This window comes from Chaetura pelagica, unplaced genomic scaffold, assembly GCF_000747805.2.
Source record: "Chaetura pelagica isolate M959 unplaced genomic scaffold, ChaPel_1.0 scaffold189, whole genome shotgun sequence".
Taxonomy (NCBI): Eukaryota; Metazoa; Chordata; class Aves; order Apodiformes; family Apodidae; genus Chaetura; species Chaetura pelagica.
The window spans coordinates 3,529,868-3,545,387 of record NW_009970716.1 but is presented as its reverse complement, the minus strand read 5'-3'; the positions used below and the strand labels follow the sequence as shown (position 1 = coordinate 3,545,387).

The 15,520-nt window shown below is 36.1% G+C and overlaps 1 protein-coding gene across 1 annotated transcript in view; it reads right to left on the bottom strand.

Annotated features, from left to right (window-relative positions):
- RFC1 (replication factor C (activator 1) 1, 145kDa) overlaps positions 1-10,979 on the bottom strand; it is a 32,593-nt gene extending 21,614 nt beyond the window's left edge. The window contains exons 1-4 of the mRNA XM_010006154.1: positions 10,944-10,979; positions 10,423-10,551; positions 8,664-8,739; positions 6,749-6,868 (exon numbers count right to left, since the gene is read on the bottom strand). Coding sequence (XP_010004456.1) covers positions 6,749-6,868; positions 8,664-8,739; positions 10,423-10,551; positions 10,944-10,979 — 361 coding nt within the window. The remainder of the gene's footprint in view (positions 1-6,748; positions 6,869-8,663; positions 8,740-10,422; positions 10,552-10,943) is intronic.
- Between the last annotated feature and the right edge of the window lie 4,541 nt (positions 10,980-15,520).

The following is a 15,520-nucleotide window of genomic DNA, read 5'->3' as shown; positions in this document are numbered from 1 at the left end:
GGAGATTTTAAGAACTATTCCATGACATTAAAGCACATCTGGCTTTCATTTTATATACTGTTCTAGCAGTAACACAATTAGGTTAATAAACTAATACCAGCAGCCCACCTGTAACCGTTTGCTATTTCTCTTACTCTTTCCTATCCTCACCCTTTCTCAACAGCCTTTCACTTGCTGATCACAGTAACATCTGTGGTTTTTCCCTAATCCAGATATATCAAAATTATCTAGGCTATTTGAAATATTTGTTGAAATTCAGATCACTTTAAAAGGTTAAGGTTCAGGTTCAGCAATTACCTTAGCCAATCTAAAAAGGGAGCAATCTATTGCAGGAAGAGACAGTGGAAGTGAGCTGCATAGGACAGGATTTCAGATGGCCTTCAGAACAATGCATCTTATTCATCTTCATTTATTATTTCTGTACTGTTGAGTTCCTCATCAGTCTAGAACATAATTCCCTGGTTCCTCTTCTGTGTAGAATGCAAAATCAGGCAGAAACATCCTCTTACTATGATGTTATAAGATCAATTTCAAATACAGGCAGGGCATCTACAGGTTACAAATAACTCATTATGACAAAGGTATGTTAAATTTGTGTTTGTTGACTACTACGTAAGGACTTCTGGATGGAGCTAAAAGACTATCTCCTACCCAAAAGTCATTAAATCTACATTACTTATATAAAATGACAGTATTCTGGAAACTGTTCAGTTACAACGGCACTTCAGCTACCCATATATTTAAATTAGTTCCAGTCCTAGAGAACATTAGTCCAGAGCAGCAAGAATTGCTGCTGACCTAAAGTTGAAGGTGGATAAAATAGCATTCATATGAAAATAAGTCACTGTACCAGGTTTTGATTATTTTAAGTCAGCATCAGTCAGTATTCAACAGTCCCAGCACTTCGTAGGCCCGAGTTTTGTATTCACTTTTTTCTTAAAGTAAAGATTTAAGATTATTATTTCTAAAAGAATCACCACTTCTCAGAGAAACCAGCAAATCTATTCAAAGTCACCCCTGGTAGCTCTTCTTGCAAAATCAGATTTCATTCCTCAACATGCAATGAAACTTCATGCTCTGGTTTAATTGCCTGAAGTTACCTGTATGATCGGAATATTCAGTAGCACCAAATGAATAATTAGATAACAGGAAAAAAAGGTAAGTTGAAAAAAACCCAGGCAAGTATAAAGACGTTCATTTTTTCCAGCTGCAACTCAGGCTAAAAACAACTAAACAAAAACAGCACAACAATGAAAAAGAGTTGTCTTTAAATTTTAAACTAATGCAGCAGATTAACTGAGTCAAGACCATTTACTCAAGCAGCTCAGTAAGGAGATATGAAAGAAGGAATGGGATAAAGATGATTCCCACCAAGCAGAAAGGAATAGGCAGAGTAAACCAGCAACATCCCAAATTAATACAGCAACAGCTTGATGAGCCACTGTTCTGAAGAATGAACTGGTGAAGTGACATCAAGATACTACATTTGTGTCTAAGTTGATTTATTTAGAACACAACAATCATTATCAACAATTATAAACATTTCAGAAAACTACTGAATTATAAACAAGGCAAGTTTTTTTATACCTTTTATAAACAGATTAAAAAATAATTTGGGCTTTAAAAATTGAATGCAGCCTAGACAATCAATAGCTTTCACACAGAAGATATTCTTTAAAGGAGGAACAAGCATGAAGTGTATATGAAAATTATTTTTCCAGAAATTTTCCTCAAAATAAATTGAAAATTAAACTAATCATCTTGCAATCCAAACACACCAAGTGAACAGCAAAGTACTACAGCTAGCCAGCTGCTTGACCAGAACATCTTTTAACACATCTCCAAAAAAGTAGTAAAAAATGACCATGTACTTGTAAAAGTAAGTGCAACAATATGCCCATTATTAACAAAAATTTAAAATCTCACAGCAATTGTTACAGAGATTAAACTGTAATTTTATTTCCTGTTGTCCTGCTGTGTTTGAAATACAGGCTGACAAATTCAATCTAATCACTCTATCTTCTCAAAAATTAATCCTATTCAATTTTTAATGTGGTTATCACATTTATACCTCAATATTGCTGTTACCCTAGATTCTATAAAGAAAAAAAGATTGCCTCTAAGCATAAAATTAAACTTTACTTCATCCACACATCTGGTTTCCATTTACTCCCCTGTTCAGGGTGGCAACTCCCCAAAGACAACATACCACCACACTTTTACTGTGTTTATACAACACTCTTCATATCACTTAAGCATTTGAGTACAACAGCTTATTTACCATTACAGGACCCTTACGTTTTACTGTTGGTATACCCAAACTTAACCAAATTGATTTTAACAAGGCTCACTCCTAAAGAGCTTTTGCATTGCCCTGCAACACTAGCCCCTGCTTCTTCATAGGATTCCTGCCAAAACCTGTACTCTGGCTCCTCTGGTGCTTTTCGAGACATACTCCCTTAAGATTCATCTACATATTTTTAACTGCCCTCTCCTAAAAAACCTTGGAGGAAGGCTGGTACAAAAGAGTGCTGTTTGTCACCTTCACCCATTTTCACATAACTGAAGCGATTTCCATCAGTGAATATAATGCTACCATTGCCCAGGCAGTAGCAATGGTAATTTTTCACTTCCCCACAAAATGTTTCAGTATAAAACATGCTTATGCACTGAGAATTTGTGGTTAATTTGAAAAAGTGCCTGATGTGGGGACTTTTTTTTTGGCCACCAGTACTAGCTCTCAAGTGACTTTTTTCTGTGGATTTTGGGGTGTTTGTCTCCCTACTCCCCCAACATTCTCTGTATAAGAGTCTATATTCAGCAAGCACATCCACAAGCTATCCTTCTTGTCCTGTCTAAGCTCTCAAGCAGTAGTTTTCCAGTAACCTGCAATCCTACGTAGTTGCTACCATTTTGATTTTTCTAGCTTTATAAGCCATCCACCCTGCCAATAGAACAAGGGGGTTTTAAGTTGTATTTTGCAATATTCAAGCAATCAAGGCAATTGCTACATATGCATAATTCATATACATCATGTAGAGGTAAGATTAACTATTTACTAGAAATGACGTCACAATCCCTGCCAAATAACGACCTGTGATGAAACCAAATGAGGTTCAACACATCATAACAGGTCATCTTCTACAAACAAAGCTCAAGGTTGCATACTTCATTAAACAGTCAAGCAAAGTGTTACTTTAACAAGTACAACAAACATTAGATTTTTTCCAATCCACTAATACTGTTCTATAAACAAAGGCAGGCTTCTTTTTTAACTTGTTACCTGCTAGAAAAACTTCACTTCTTTGGTCATCATCAAACTACTTTTTCAATTATAACAAGGTATTTCTTACAGAATTACAAAGAGCAACTATTCTTGCTTTTTTTTTTGTTTAAAAAAAGGTAACTTCACAAGCTGATAAGAAACAAAGCAATGAAGTCTTATCAATACACTCTTAAACAAAACAAAAGGTTAATTCCCCCAACATTTTTCAAGATGTATCCCACAGCTGTATAGAAGAGCTGAAAAGGAATTCAAGCAACAGGAAGAAAAATAAAATTTTAATTGGAAAATAGGTTGAGGCAATTAACTACCAAGCTTCTACTGACTACTTAATGTCAAGAGGCCCTTTCAGACATTGCCAGAGACAGAGCCCTTGAAAATGAGGTTCTGACTTGTGAGTCCAGTAAGTGTATTCTTGATTTACATTTTCAGCTGTATAAGACTAAAATCAATAGAAGATCCTAATGAATTTGTAGACATTTATCCATCTATTATTTCTACATTCCTACTCTTGTAAAACATGTTTATTTCAAGCCAATAGCTGTATTAATACCACTAAAACACACTCACCTTGACAGCTCCATTAAGATGAAGAAACCATTTATACAGATTAAACAAAATTCAAGCGTTAAGTCTCAAGCTTATAAAGGCATTGTTTTAGTCACAGACTGTTAAGTCAAATGTGTGTACTTAACTCTTTTGATAAGAATAACCTTGAGCTGTGGTTTTCAGGGATTTCACTAATAACCTTGACTAGTGTTCCCATGGTATCCCTATGCAGAAAAACTTGATTACAACACCTTGAATTGCATAATAAACCTAAAAATGTACTGCCCAGGAACCTGATCATTTATCTACTCTGTAATCAGTGCTATTAAAGATCCTTTTAATTAAGAAAGAGTTGGCAAAACTGCTGAAGGAAATGTTTTTATTAAAAGAACAAATGAGATGGATAAAGTGTTCAGGATGCTTTGGAAAACTGAGCTCACTTGAATAAATTACATAGTACAAGTAAACCTCAGGTCAAGTATGTAGGACAAGTAAAATAAGTACAATCCTTAGAAACAGTGATTCTGAGAAGAGCCTGAGGAGGAAGAAGGTATAGAAAAAAGCCAGTTGAGTCACACTTCTAACAGAATACTGCAGCAAACTATTTTTTGTTTTAGAAATACATGGTATGATTATAGGAAGGCAATGTTTACATCAAGCAATGATCTTACCAACAAGACACTATAGCCAGGGACAGTATCTACATTTCCAAAATACATCTGGAATTCTAACACTTGAAATATATTTTACCAAAATAGATTTGGATTGAAGTCTGTTAATTTTATAAATTAATTTCTAAGAATCCATACAGGGGAAATACTGCAACTAGTAAAGAACTCTACCCTAAAAGACAAATACAAAAGACCCAACTGTTACAGCCTCACCTGAACTCAGTGCATCAACCCACAGCAGGAACGGACAAAAAAAGCCTCTCTCACTTCAAGCCTACACTAATAGCAAGCTGAGGGAGACGCATCACCAACTATAAAAAATACCTTTGCAACCAAGAGTTGTCCACCTACTGTTGCAACTCTCAGGAAATTCTACAGCTTGTGTTGTACAGGCCATCAGGGTACAGCAACCAGTATCCAGTGTCAAAATACTTAAGCTTATCTGCATTATAACAAACCAATGAGAAATTACAGTACATCCAGCACAGAAAGAGATGTGTTTTAAAAGCAAATCAGAAAATAATACACCTAATGTGACAAATTATTTGAGCTGGGAAGCTATCAGCTTCAAACAGTAGGACATTCAAAAAGCTTGTAACTTACTAAATTAACTGAGTCAAATTTAAGATGCTTCCAATGTGAATCATTCAGTAAGCCACAAATCACGTTTATCCTATCATCAAAATCGTAATAAATTAAATCCTTCTGTCCCCACAGTCCTGATCTTTGCTTAAGTGCCACTAAGAGATCTCTTAGTGAAGCTGGAATAAAAGAATCACCAGTAGTGAAATCAGCCCTGAAGCAAGCACGCACATGTACTCCAAATGTATTAAAAAACAACCTACACAACTCTACATAACAAAAAATGTAATGCATACACATTCAGCCAGCTGTATGCCAAATACCAAAACAGAAGTGTTAAAGCTCATCCTCAAGAAGTACTAGAAGATTAAGCTAAATACTAGAAGTTCTGTTAATTTTCTTCCACAGATGCATGTTTACAAAAATGTACAAAACCTAAGTAGTTTGCCATGATGGTGGCATACCTTTAAGGATGCTTGATCCATCAATAAGACTAAGTCTACATAAACTGATGTTCACCCATCAAAACATAGTAACTAATGCCACCTAAACTTTTCCATAACGCCTCGCATTTAGTAGAGGAAAACGCACAATTTGAAGTAATTGAAAACAAAATTGCTTCGTGATAGACTTAAGAACATAATAGAAGGCGGGGGGAGGGCAGCAGAAAATCATTGAGTTTTTTGTTTTGGAGCTGGGAAGGAAACCTATTTACTGAGAATTCTGCAGTATGAAACTTCCATAAGAAAAAGACTCCTGCCAATTCAAACTTTTCTTGAGAGCAAAGTCAAGAATCACATAAAAAGCAACATTGAAAGCAATTCCATGGAACAACCACCACACAAACAACACAGGTTAATGCATAAGACTCTTCAAACTGATTCCGTTCAGCTGAATGTTACTTCATGGCTTGAGTTAAGGTTGCGTTTTTAGTTTAACTACACACCTCCTAAAGTACAGACTGAATCTAAACAAAATGCTGCCGATAATCTCGCAGTTAATCACTGCCACAAGTTTTAAGAAAGCCACAGACCTGAAATGATCAAGAACAGTTAATTACATTCACTCCTTCCCTCAAAAGTAGATTCAAAATTTCGAAAGTTAAAATCCAAGACTGAGAAAGATGGTATAGGATGGTATATACAAGATATAATGCAAGGTTTTTTTACCATTGTTTTTTCCAATTTCAGTTCTTCCTTAAAGTCTAACAAGTAAAACACAAACCCAGAACTTTTGTAGTCACCAATATATTAGGCAGAGATTGAAGACATGATAAGTGATATACAAAATAAAATAAAAAACCCAGGTTTCAAACCTATTTATGGTAAACAACAGTCATTTTAAAGTGTGGAGTTTCAGTATATTAAAAATACTTCCTTTCCTTAACTCCTTCCCTAAAATCTATGGAATACTCTTAAGTAGGGAAGTGTGTGCCCCTGAAATTATATGCCTATTTAAATCAACCTAAGCCACCACCCAACATCACCTCAGTTTTACTCTGCTCCAGACTTCACAATACTTGAGGATAAACTTTTGAAGTGCTTTTGGTTAGCTTGTTCAAGGAGAACTTAAGTTAAGAGTGTATCAAACAATGCAGCCCATTTGTAACATACTCCACCCCACTACAGATGAATATATAATGTCGATATATTTGTTCCATTACCTGTCTCTGAAATATACACAACAGGATCCTGCTTTAGAACTTTACCAAGTTTTGAAGTAGCTGCTTTTTTCTCAGATGGCTTCTTGGGTTTTTTCACTGACTGCACCTCCTCTTCTGAATCTGTATATTAAGAGTGTATCAAACAATGCAGCCCATTTGTAACATACTCCACCCCACTACAGATGAATATATAATGTCGATATATTTGTTCCATTACCTGTCTCTGAAATATACACAACAGGATCCTGCTTTAGAACTTTACCAAGTTTTGAAGTAGCTGCTTTTTTCTCAGATGGCTTCTTGGGTTTTTTCACTGACTGCACCTCCTCTTCTGAATCTGTATTTTGAACACAATATAAATGTAAAATTCCTCCACATATATGCAAAACTTCAAGTAAATACATCGCATAACATCAGTTAACATGTGTTCACATGTATTCAACTGAATGAGAAAGGAGTATCATATGGAAGGTCAGAGCACACAGCTACATTTTTCTCCATCAACTAAAAGCCTAGGCATCATTTATTTCAGCATATAAATGACTAAATGAAAATTTGGTCAACACTCAGTCTAGGCAATGGGTTTTGTTTACATAACAAGAAATATTTTGTTGCTTATTCCAAGAAATGCTATGCCTGCATAAAAACCTTCCCAAAAAGGAATGCAACTTGTCAGAGTACCACAGAAGACTGGAGGAAAAAAAAACACAACAACACCCAAACCTAAACAAAAATCCCCAAAACAACAAACTTTTAACATAGCTTAATCGGCCAGATTAAATTTATATAACATTAAATTATGCTGGTGTATTCCACAACACCTATTCCAAAAGCTAACAATAAGCTAAAATAGATCACTGAGGTTGTACTCCGATTTTTCAGAACACTGGTAGCCTGCCACTCACCTCACCAGCCATTCTCCATATCCCAAAAGTGATCAAGATGACAAAATTACACTTCTGTGGATTATGCATTCCTACATCCAAATGAGTAAGCAGAACAAACTGAAGCTGTGACAACTAAAAAATTTGAGAGCATACCTTTTTCCATTATCAATATTAATATATATTGTACTCATTAAAAAAAACCAAACTCAATTAACTTGAGTCCTCTTAGTTCATGTGTCCCTAGCCTCCTTCAAAAAAAAAACCCACAAAAAAACCACATGCACACACCCTTATCCATCTTCAATAACTTAGAGCAGTATTTCTCTTTTCCTCTTCTAACAATAATGGGCTAGAATTCGCAATATCTCCAGATATCAGCACTTAATTTGAGTAATATATTGCTTCTGTATTCCAACTGTAAGTACAGAAACATTTCTACTGCTATTCCTTACTGATAATCAGAAATTGTGTTCCATACTGTAAATTTAAAACTATGGGATGAACACTTACCAGATATTTTTAATAAAGACGCATGGAAACTCAAATTTGCCTTTTAAAACCATCTCCTACATCATGTTCATGCAATACACAGAAATGAGAAACTACAGCATAGGATCAGCCTCCTGTATCCAGCACAGGATATTATTTATCTCTAACAGAATAAGAAACCTAAAAATCCCTGCAAGTTTTTTTTCTTAAAATGTAAAGAATTTCTGGAGTTTTGATAGAATTTACTATCTGAGCTTAGTTTTTTTGTGGGTTTCTTTGTGGGTTTAGTTTTCAGTTTAACAGATGCTTTGTTACTTAGTTTGCACTGTAGATTACACACGTGGCATACACTGCACTTGTTATCATCAAATATATTTAGCTAACAAGCAATAATTACTGTGAAAATTTTATTTTTCATTGCATTTACTAAAAAAATAAAACAACTATAGCTTTATTTCAGGTATACCATTTCCCTAATTGACCTTGAAAGCTAACAGAAAAGATACAAAGGAGCATTCAGAAACAACTGTAAACACTACCTGAATCGTAGATTATTCTTCTTTTCTTGTTTGTTCGCTTTGGTTTAGGATCATCTTCACTGGGTGAACTATTCACCTAAGAGTAACAGTCCATTAGTTCAACCATTCAACAGGCTTTTCCAGCTTTCATTCAGTTATAATTCAAATTTATGAGTTTCAAACAAGTTCTAACAGAAATTATTTCCCCATACCACATTTACAGTCTTGTGCTGACCCATGGGTGGGAGGGGAAAAGATGCAGGGAAGAGGAAATAAGCAAGAAACTGCAGCAGTAAAGCTTAACGTGCTCCAAGAAAACAATAGATTATTGAGGATATATATGCAACTTTATTGCCAGTTAAAGTAAATCAACAGATTTTCAAGCACTTTCAGCTTTTAGTCCAAAAAAGAAATTGCACAGTCCCACTGGAAATAGAGGTTGTACAGACTAAAAAGTTACTTGAATGGAACTCATCTTTTCCTTTTGGTTCCATTATGGATATGGATTCTTTGTAACGACCAGAATTTGACACAACTTCAGAGTAAATACAGCCAATCGAAAAAGTAAAAAAGCCTACAGAGCAGCTGAAGCCAGATTGATTTCCTATTCAGTGTGCTGGTTGCTTGCAGCTTCTCCTCTCATCCTTTGAGCATTACAACTATTTTAAGAGATTGCTTCACTGGTGACAGCTGATAAACATGCTCTAGCTAGCAGCAGCTAGTAATAAACTGTCTCAAGGACGAGTTTTAGATATTCAGAAAAATCGCAAGTTGCACAGGTAGGAAGTTTCCTTGGCCTACCAAACCATCAATTATGCTTGTTTTGTAGTCGTGCACAGCTGTAAATGCTTCTAAAAATATAATTCTAAACAAACATAACTACACATTTTAATAACTTATGTTCAGTTCTAATCTGAAACCTGTTAAATCCTTTATATAAGTGGATAATTGTAAAGCAGAAATAATAAATCACAAGACAACTGCTATGACTTTCAGTTCCACTCAATGGTCCTTTATTTTCACATTGAAACAATAAAATCATAAAGCCAAAATATGTATTTTTAGGCAACATCTTACCCCTTGATTGGGATGCTCTGGATTAAACATTCTACCCGACTAGAAATCCTTTCATCCTCCAAGTGATTTTAAAGCCCTCTTTAGTCACTCATTTCTTTTATATACAATTCAGATGAAAATACTCTGAGACTAGAATGCAAAGTAATTTCACCTTGCCATTTTGAAGAATTTGGTCTTTGCAACAGGGCTACATAAGTGATCCCATCCAAGAAAGGCCATGTTAATGTTTCCCCCACAGGTGTTACAACACCTGGTTAAAAAAAGCTGGTCAGAGGGCACCTACATCACAGAATTTACCCTACATGAAAGCATGACATTTATAATATGCCAATAGCTACAGTGCATAAGCCTCAAAATTAATTAAATTAAACATCAAATAAGTACACCTATTTAGAGAACTATGGGCTACAGCTAAAGTAACTTGAAATACATCAGATTGTTCCTATGTTAGCACCTAAACATAACTTCTACATACCTCTCCTTTGCCCTGCCACCCAAGTATTTTTAAAATTACCAGTTTTCTTCACCTCCTACCAAGTTTTGCTGCTATATTAAGTGGTAGTTTCCTCCCATGCCTATAAAAACTGACATATATAGCCTAGTTTTTCAGTATATGAGAAGAATAATTACTTTAAAAAATGCTAAACAAACATTCTTGTATCAGAGAAACCAAGCACTTCACAATAAGAAACACAAAACTAACCTTAGTCTCCTTTTCCCTCTTCTTCCCACTGGATGGTCCTTCACCATTTTTAATTTTTTCACTCCTTCTCACAGTCTCACGTTCTTGCCGCTTTCCAGGTTGCACAACACCAAAAAAATTCCGGATATCCTAGTAAAAGGGAAAACAGATTTATAATTTTTTTAATCCAGATAGCTCTTAGAAGATTCACATTACAAAACAGTAACGCACTCAAGTTACTTTCTCGGCAGCTCCATTATAGTATTTGTTGATCTTGAAGTTTTGATTACGATTAAGAAAACAAAACCCATCTGCAAAATACAGCTGCTCAGGCACCGTAACACCTTTTCCCTTCTCCTTGAATCACGAAAAAAAGTTTATTTCTCCTAGTTGGACATCTTCACCAATACACACATCAGACTTCCACTAGCAATGAAATACAGTAACACAGCAGATATATAATTAAAATTATTATTTTTTCCAAATAGTCACCACAAACCTAGTCCGAAGTATTTCTATAGTTAAAATTATCAAACACGTACCTGCTTGGTATCACTACCTCCAGGGGTAGCAGCCATTTTAGAGACAAAAAAAAAAAAGAAACTCCTATGGCCTAAATATACAGGAGGTAAAGGGTGTGGGTCAGGACTACATTCAATCCAGCTGGTAGCTATTCCCCGTCGTAGACTACATCTGGGTAGTTTTTTATTACTACAGGGAACTACAACTAAATGTAATCTCCAAAAAGGTCCAGTTGACAAGGAAGGGTGTTTCAAGCTCCTTTTCTCTTACCAGTCTGTTCCTTGGCAGTTTGGATTTGAATTACCAGAGGGTTTAAAATAATGGAATATGCAATTTGAAAGCATACACAAAATATGGGACATATATAGATTTATTTAGTAAAGTCAGCTTAAAACATTGCTGTAGAATCAGAAATGTTGTTTCCTGAAAAATGCAGACACTTTTATGTTTTACCTGCATATAATCATACGGATTCAGCAAACAGAGAACAGTAGACCAGGAAGCATTCATACACAATGAGACAGTTCGCTCATTTCCATCTATAGAATTCATCACTTGAGGCATAAATTTTCAACACTGCTATTTTACATGGACTCCTACAATATAAATCCAGTATTATATAACTCTGAAATTTTGACTGCAGTTACCTACAGCTACAGGTCTGAAGAAAGCATCTGCTTAAAAAGTCTCAAAGTAGATTTGTGGACTCAACCACTCATTTATTATTGACTTCTTTGTAGGCTTAAGGAAACATAGGCAACAGAAAAATTGACTGCAAGTCTCGTTAGATCTATTATGAAGTAAAATAATTCAAATACTACAATACTGCAAAATAAAGTGACTAAAAAATTGTTTTCATTTTTTGTAATTGTTACTTTCAGGCTTAAAATATTTGGAAAATAAATAATTTTTTATCAATATTAACACTCTCTCCATTCTAGTATTCTAACTAAAAACTCTAAACTAGTGAGTGAACTCCTCTGCAATAACTGTTAGGTTTTTGTATAGATTCATAAAAGGAAATACCATTGTATCCCGGTTTATGAAATGCAGACTTAATAATGAATGTATATGAGATTGACCTGTGTGCCCCAGTTTCTTCCACTATTTTAACATCAGTTCCTGAACTGCTAAGGCCCAAACTATAACAAGTAAATTATTTTCTGCCTCATCTGTTCTCATGAGATACCAAATTAGCTCTTCATAAATACCTTCAATTCACAAATTTATACCTAAAAGTCCTGCTGTGTTTAACATGATATAAAATGAACCTGAACTGCCACGTCAAACTCGTAAAAATAGCATCTAATCCGGGTCAATTTTGCAAGCTCTTTTTCCTCAAATCACTTCATAAACACCTAAAATAAATGGGTGACACTCAACTACTATCTTTTATATCACTATAAAGTGCAAGCTGCATTTCATCAGATAACAATTAAATCGAAAATATTTTTTTTTATTCAAAGCTGCATCTTCTACCCATTTATTAAGAAAGCATTACCCATACAAATACTATTTTTACTTTGAAAATGCAATTCGGTCCTCAAGAAATGGCAGCTCTTTCCTTTTATTGTTACATGCTTCTGTTAAGGAGTTTTTCAGAAAATACTGTGAGTATTAGCACACAAGCCACTTAGAGATTTCTGAAGAAGTTTGTAACAGGATAGGAAATCTAATTTCCCATAGTGACCATCTACTTCTGAGTGATTAAACTACACATCCCTAAGCTACAAAGCAAAATTGTCATCCACGTACAATCTTCATCAATCTTCAGAATTATAAATCCTTCAATCTTTACCTATCCTTCTCTTCAGAAAAGGTAACCCTGTTAGCCACTGCTAGACTATAATAGATGGTGAATTCAGAACTGCTTGGGAGAAAAGTATGACACAGTGTAAGAATAAAGTTGTGTTTCCATGAAGCTTTTATCCAAGAATCCAAGAATGAGACAGATTTTTTGTGCCATTTATTAAGAGATGCCAGATAAAGTCTTAACTCATTGCATAAGTAATTGCAGGATGAAGCCATCTAAGCATCTATCGGACTGATTCCCATCAGACAAGTCTTAAGACTATTTCTAAAGTATCATATAAGCTTAACCCCCAGATGGGATCACTTGCCTCCATTCTGGGTTTATCTAACGTACTCTGACTGACCATCTTATCGGTATATAATGCCATGCATACATATGAGTTCAGGAAAAGCCGCCTATGTTTCACTTCTATCTGTGCTCATTCCACTTAGGAAAGGCACGTACCAATCTAGCTGCCTAGTTTCCCTCTGGGACGTTCACCAAAAAAACACAGGAGTCATCACCCTTTTGTATCCTAGAGCTACATAGATCAGCAGGGCTGCCCCAGGTGGTCCCTTCGCCCAGAAGGCCAAAATTAAAGAGGCATGGCCTATATTGGTGCACCTCCCCATGGGTGCTTCAGCAGCAGCAGCAACACATGTTAACTTTGAGCAGTTCTACTCAAGTAGGAGATGGAGCTAAGCAGGAATTTCTGATCACTCTCACTGAATTAGGGGAGTAACTGATACATAGCATCTGAACCATCTAAAAAGCTGTGTTCAGGTGCAGTGATTGCTGCTGAGCAAGCTCAGTAATTGTATGATCTCAATAACAGCTGTGCCATCTAGTTCCTGCCAGTTTTGACTACTATTTCAAACCCTCCATCTTTTGCAATAACAGGAGACCAGAGCAATTACTCACATCAGATTGCGAGTTTTCTCTTGAAAGATTTGTATCTGTCTATTTTACTGAGGAGAATAACATTAAGAGAAACTGAAACTATTTGTTAGGTAGTATGAAGACTAGTTACTCAATATGTTTATCAGGGTGACTTTTAAGACTTCAGGAAATACCCAGCTTTATAAAAGTCATAAACACTCCATACTGTTTATTTCCTGTATTTTAAAAGCATCCTAAAACAAAGACAAGTTACTCCAACACTTTGATGATAGAACCATCTCAACCTAACCATAATAGGCACTAGAAGACTAGTGTCCACTAAAGCCAAGTATTTTCAAAAGTAACATCATACAATTCAGTCTGCACCTCAAAATATAGGATAGAAAACTGAATTTCACCAGTCTAGCTCAATTACTGCAACAGAACAAAATGCACCTTATTTCAGGTATTCTGAAGCGTGTCCATGAGGGCCCTGCATCAAAGGAAATATATTTATTTACAGTCTACCAATTTCAGTGCAAGTTTTGTGCATACATCAGCTCTTAATATCTGGTGTGTCCAGGAATGCACTAACAGAAATCAAACTTGTGGTACCACTTCCATGAAGCCAGTAATACTTGCTTGGATAGATATACTTAATTAATGTTTACTAATAGTGGTAACTGCAACACAGTACCATACAGTATTTTTTGAGCATTATCACAGTTCTTAATACACACCAACTGATGCTACAGCTCCAGCCATAACAATGTCTCTCTCAGCTAGAGGCAACTCAAGTACTCCTACTCCCAGTTACTCATTCTCCTAGCTGTACCAGTATAGTTCTCTGCTTGGGAACTGGGTCAGGTCACTAATCTGGGAAAAAAAACAAATCCCTTCCCAAGACAAGTAAGTTCATTGTGTAACTTTAAACACATTAGTCCAGCACAGCTGAGAAGATGCTGTAGAACCAACCCCACAAAGGCTACTTACCATTTAGCACTATCTGAAAAAAGCTTGTTTGCAAGGATATATTAATTTCCAGTATGCCCTTGCTGTCACTGCACACGCAAAACAGGCTACACAGTTAATAACAATATTTCTGCCTGTCTGCAGCAGTGATGGTTGTTCAGGCTCTTCAGCACTGAAAAGGGAATGAGCTGAGGCTCAAATGATGATGGTCTTCCTCCCCCCTGCGAAAGTGCAAGACATTGTGAGATGTATGACTTTGAGAAGACTACACAGAGGGAGAAAGCCTCTGCCCTAGGAAGGTGGCAAAGGAGGAAGAGAGTCTTTCAGGAAGAGCAGTTTTCTAAAGAGGTGACAGCAGGGGAACAGGTGAAGCAGATTTGTCCTCTCACATAAAGTCATCAGCCACCCTTAACAGACTATGAAAATATCCCAGTTATCATTTCAGGATTGTAAATGCTGGCAGACCCTTGTCACTACTGTGAAAGAGTCGAATTGTACGACCTATTATTGCTAAGCATCAGGTATAAGATATAAAGGTTAAACCATATGGGGAGTCCAAAATGGAAGTCAAACCTAACTGTCTTTGAATGGCATTTGTAGTTAATAAAACATCTGCACAGAAACTCTATCTGAGAAGAAGCAAACTTATCTGAGCCAGATGGAGAGCATATCATCATATACTGGCTGCCTAAGTGAGGAGCACTTTGGAAAGTACACGCACAAACACGTAAATATTTACATTCACAAACTCTGTGCATCCTACTGAGGGTTGCACCCTTTACAAACAAGAGTCTACTTCAGGACTTTCCAAGTCCTTTTTTTCCCCACTTGGATTGTTTTTCTGCAAACGCTTCAGGGCGCCCAACTCAGCAGCAGAAACGCTCCCGTGCCTGCTCTCACTGAAACTACAGGCAGGGTCCAGGCTCGGGCAGCCGCGTTCGGAGGGGCCCGCCC